The sequence below is a fragment of the Alexandromys fortis genome, unplaced genomic scaffold (genome assembly GCF_014885135.2).
Source record: "Alexandromys fortis isolate MF-2015 unplaced genomic scaffold, M_Fortis_MF-2015_v1.1 scaffold_124, whole genome shotgun sequence".
Classification (NCBI taxonomy): Eukaryota; Metazoa; Chordata; class Mammalia; order Rodentia; family Cricetidae; genus Alexandromys; species Alexandromys fortis.
This window is the reverse complement of record NW_026067995.1, coordinates 3,235,882-3,239,674: the sequence shown is the minus strand read 5'-3', so window position 1 is coordinate 3,239,674 and position 3,793 is coordinate 3,235,882. Positions and strand designations below refer to the sequence as shown.

The 3,793-nt window shown below is 51.0% G+C and overlaps 1 protein-coding gene across 1 annotated transcript; it reads left to right on the top strand.

The window, feature by feature from the left end:
- The first annotated feature begins 444 nt into the window (after nucleotides 1-444).
- On the top strand, nucleotides 445-3,382 carry Ccn1 (cellular communication network factor 1). Its single transcript, XM_050160214.1, has 5 exons — nucleotides 445-707; nucleotides 1,026-1,239; nucleotides 1,580-1,927; nucleotides 2,048-2,256; nucleotides 2,428-3,382. The coding sequence occupies exons 1-5, from the start codon at nucleotides 645-647 to the stop codon at nucleotides 2,728-2,730; spliced, it is 1,137 nt and encodes a 378-aa protein (XP_050016171.1). The 5' UTR covers nucleotides 445-644; the 3' UTR covers nucleotides 2,731-3,382.
- Nucleotides 3,383-3,793: the final 411 nt, after the last annotated feature.

Sequence of the window (3,793 nt, the reverse complement as noted above, 5' to 3'; positions counted from 1 at the left end):
TGTAAACAAGCAAACAGCTCCCTGCGCTCCCGGGCGAGGGCTTCGGCAGATGCCAGGTCCACTAGGCATCTTCAAACAAAACCACTTTTGTTCCTCCCTCTCAGGTCCTCCCATCCTCCCAAAAATCTTAAGTGCTCCCTCCAACACATAACACCACGCCCCCCCCCATATACTCTTCGACCACGATCATCACCCTCGCGCCCCAAGCATCCCATTCTCCCCAATGGAAGTAGTTATTTAAAGTGGAAAAAACGAACTTTTTTTTTCTTTGATAAATCTGAGAAGGGGGGGGGGAGGTGCAATGGAGCCAGGGGAGGTGCTTGGCAGCAGCCCGCGCCAACCAACATTCCTGAGATGTTTGAGAATTCTGGAACGCGCAGACAGGGCCGACGTCACTGCAACACGCGGCGCCGGAGGCAGGCGGGTATAAAAGGCGGGCTCCCGGCGCCGGGGCAGACCGTGAGTGAGAGCGCCCCAGAGAAGCACTTGCAACCTCTGCGCCTGCTCCGCCAAAACCTCGAGAGAAGGACGCCCTCAGTCTCGGCCCTAGCCTCATCGCACTCCCGGAGCATCCGAGACCGCTGCTCACCGGCTTGTTGGATTCCGTGTCGCCGCACTCGCCCCGGCTCTTTCAGCGCGCCACAATGAGCTCCAGCACCGCCAGGGCGCTCGCCGTCGCCTTCACCCTTCTCCACTTAACCAGGCTGGTGAGTTGGACTTGTTTAACCACCGCTTTCCTGTCCACCCTCCCCGACCCCTCTCCCTGGGCCCTGATCGTCCACAGAAGGGAAAGTTAGCCTAAAAAGTTCCGAGGTAACTGTTGCTTTAAGCCTGGACGACGTGTCCTGGGGGCCTCTTCCTGGGGCGCAGCCGCCGGGGTGGCCCGTGTGGCTGTAAGCGATCAAGACACTCCAGGTGGATGGAGCCCCAGAGCCAGACCCATGCCCAGGGCAGTTTAGGCGCCTCTCCGGAGCAATGCAAAACAGCCTCACGCGTTTCTTCTACCCCCCCCCCCACACTTCTAGGCACTCTCCACCTGCCCCACCGCCTGCCACTGCCCTCTGGAGGCGCCCAAGTGCGCCCCGGGAGTCGGGTTGGTCCGGGACGACTGCGGCTGCTGTAAGGTCTGCGCCAAGCAACTCAACGAAGACTGCAGCAAAACGCAGCCCTGCGACCACACCAAGGGGCTGGAATGCAATTTTGGCGCCAGCTCCACCGCTCTGAAAGGGATCTGTAGAGGTAAGAGGCTTGTGGTTTGGCCCCTTTAAAAAAAATAATAGTCCCCATAGTCCAGAAGTTTAGTAATTTTGAGACCATGTATGGTGACGCTTTGTTGATGGTAGCTTGGCAGAAAGGCTCATGATTTCAGCAGTCTGGAATGCAATTCAGTGTGTCTGGGCCCAACGAAAAGCGCATACGGAAAAGTGATCCTGACTAACTTATTGTTCAGCGCTGGAGTCTCGGGGGAATTGTAGCGAACTTTACCATACAGTGAATTGAACAGCGGAAAATATGTAAGAGTTGCAGTCTGCGGCGGCGAATCTTAACCTTCTCCTCTCTCTCTTGGTCGTCTCTACAGCTCAGTCAGAGGGCAGACCCTGCGAATATAACTCCAGAATCTACCAGAACGGAGAAAGCTTCCAGCCCAACTGTAAACATCAGTGCACATGTATTGATGGCGCCGTGGGCTGCATTCCTCTGTGTCCCCAAGAACTGTCTCTCCCCAACCTGGGCTGTCCCAACCCCCGGCTGGTGAAAGTCAGTGGGCAGTGCTGCGAGGAGTGGGTTTGTGATGAAGACAGCGGCATCAAGGACCCCTTGGATGACCAGGATGACCTCTTTGGATTTGATGCCTCGGAGGTGGAGTTGACGAGAAAGAATGAGTTAATTGCCGTTGGAAAAGGCAGCTCTTTGAAGAGACTTCCTGGTAAGTGGAAACCGAGCTCATAAGGCATTCTACCGAAATTCTTTCTCGGTCTGCCGCTTTGTAGAAACCGGTGTGTGTCAGCATGCCTCTGAAGAGCCTTCTGTTTGGTTTATTTTCTAGCCTTTGGCACGGAACCGCGAGTACTTTACAACCCTCTGCATGGCCAGAAATGCATCGTTCAGACAACGTCATGGTCCCAGTGCTCTAAGAGCTGCGGAACTGGCATCTCCACACGAGTTACCAATGACAACCCGGAGTGCCGCCTCCTGAAAGAGACCCGGATCTGTGAAGTCCGTCCTTGTGGACAACCGGTGTACAGCAGCCTGAAAGTAAGTTCCTTCAGGGACTTGACCATGACCCCAGCACGTGGGTGGGATATGAGCCGCTCTAGAAAATGTCTTTATGGAACCTAGCACTATCGGGTTTCACATAGTGGTTAAATGTACCCCTCCCAAAACAACAACAAAATTAAATTACTGACTTTTTTTTTGTTCTTCCAGAAGGGCAAGAAATGCAGCAAGACCAAGAAATCCCCAGAACCCGTCAGGTTTAACTATGCAGGATGCTCCAGTGTGAAGAAATATCGGCCCAAATACTGCGGCTCCTGCGTGGACGGTCGGTGCTGCACGCCTCTGCAGACCAGGACCGTGAAGATGCGCTTCCGCTGCGAAGATGGGGAAATGTTTTCCAAGAATGTCATGATGATTCAGTCCTGCAAATGTAACTACAACTGCCCGCACCCCAACGAGGCATCGTTTCGCCTCTACAGTCTGTTTAATGACATCCACAAGTTTAGGGACTAAATGCCTCCTGGGTGTCTAGTATGGGGTGGTTGGAGGAGGGGTGTGAGCATCATGGAGTCATGGGTGGGGTGGTGGGGTGAAGGGGCTCATTGTAGAAGGGATGCCTTGCTCATCACTGAGTAGCATTAAGGTATTTCCAGACTGCCAAAGGGGCTGGTGCGGATGGACACTGACGCAGCCGCAGTTGGGGAATACTTCGCTTCATAATACTGGAGCGCCTGTTATGCTTCGTTTTGGAGCGTGTCGTGTGGATGACGTTCTGTTTTCTGTTTGTAAATTATTTGCTAAGTGTATTTTGTGCTCTAGATCTCCCCCCCCCCCTTGGTTCTACAATTGTAATAGAGATAATAAGATTAGCTGGGCCATGTGAAAGCCTTGTTTGTCCTCTGACAGAAGTAAATGAAAGGGCCTCCTGTTCCTTCCTGAGGGAGGGGGACGCTCTGTGAGTGTCCAAGAGGCAGCTACCTGCGCTCTAAACTGCAAACAGAAACCAGGTGTTTGAAGACTGAATGTTTTTTATTTATCAAAATGTAGCTTTTGGGGAGGGAGGGGAAATGTAATACTGGAATAATTTGTAAATGATTTTAATTTTATATCAGTGAAGAGAATTTATTTATGAAATTAATCATTTAATAAAGAAATATTTACTTAATATCTGAGTGTTTGGTATTCAGTATTTTTAGAAACCATCCAAGTTATCAGGCACAATTGCTCCTGTTAATCATTCCAGCAGGATTCGTTTGGGGGCCCTACTTTGTGTGGAGAACTATCCCAGGTGCCCTACTTGGCAAACTGAACTAACTTAACTTGGGTAACCAGTAACTTGTCTCAGGAGAGAAAAAAGGACAGAGGCTGTCTTCAAACATCTTTAAAGGAGGAACGGTGACATACAACTCATCAGTTTGGAGGGCAAAAATCTTGAATGCGGGCATTGTGTGAAGCTTTAAAAAGGAAGCTGAAATTAAATTTGCTAACCTAAAGCAATATGATTTATTTTCATAAGAACTGAAGGAAAGCTTAGTCTCCAGCTCCAGGGTGGTTCTGGGTGTCACATAAGGAGACA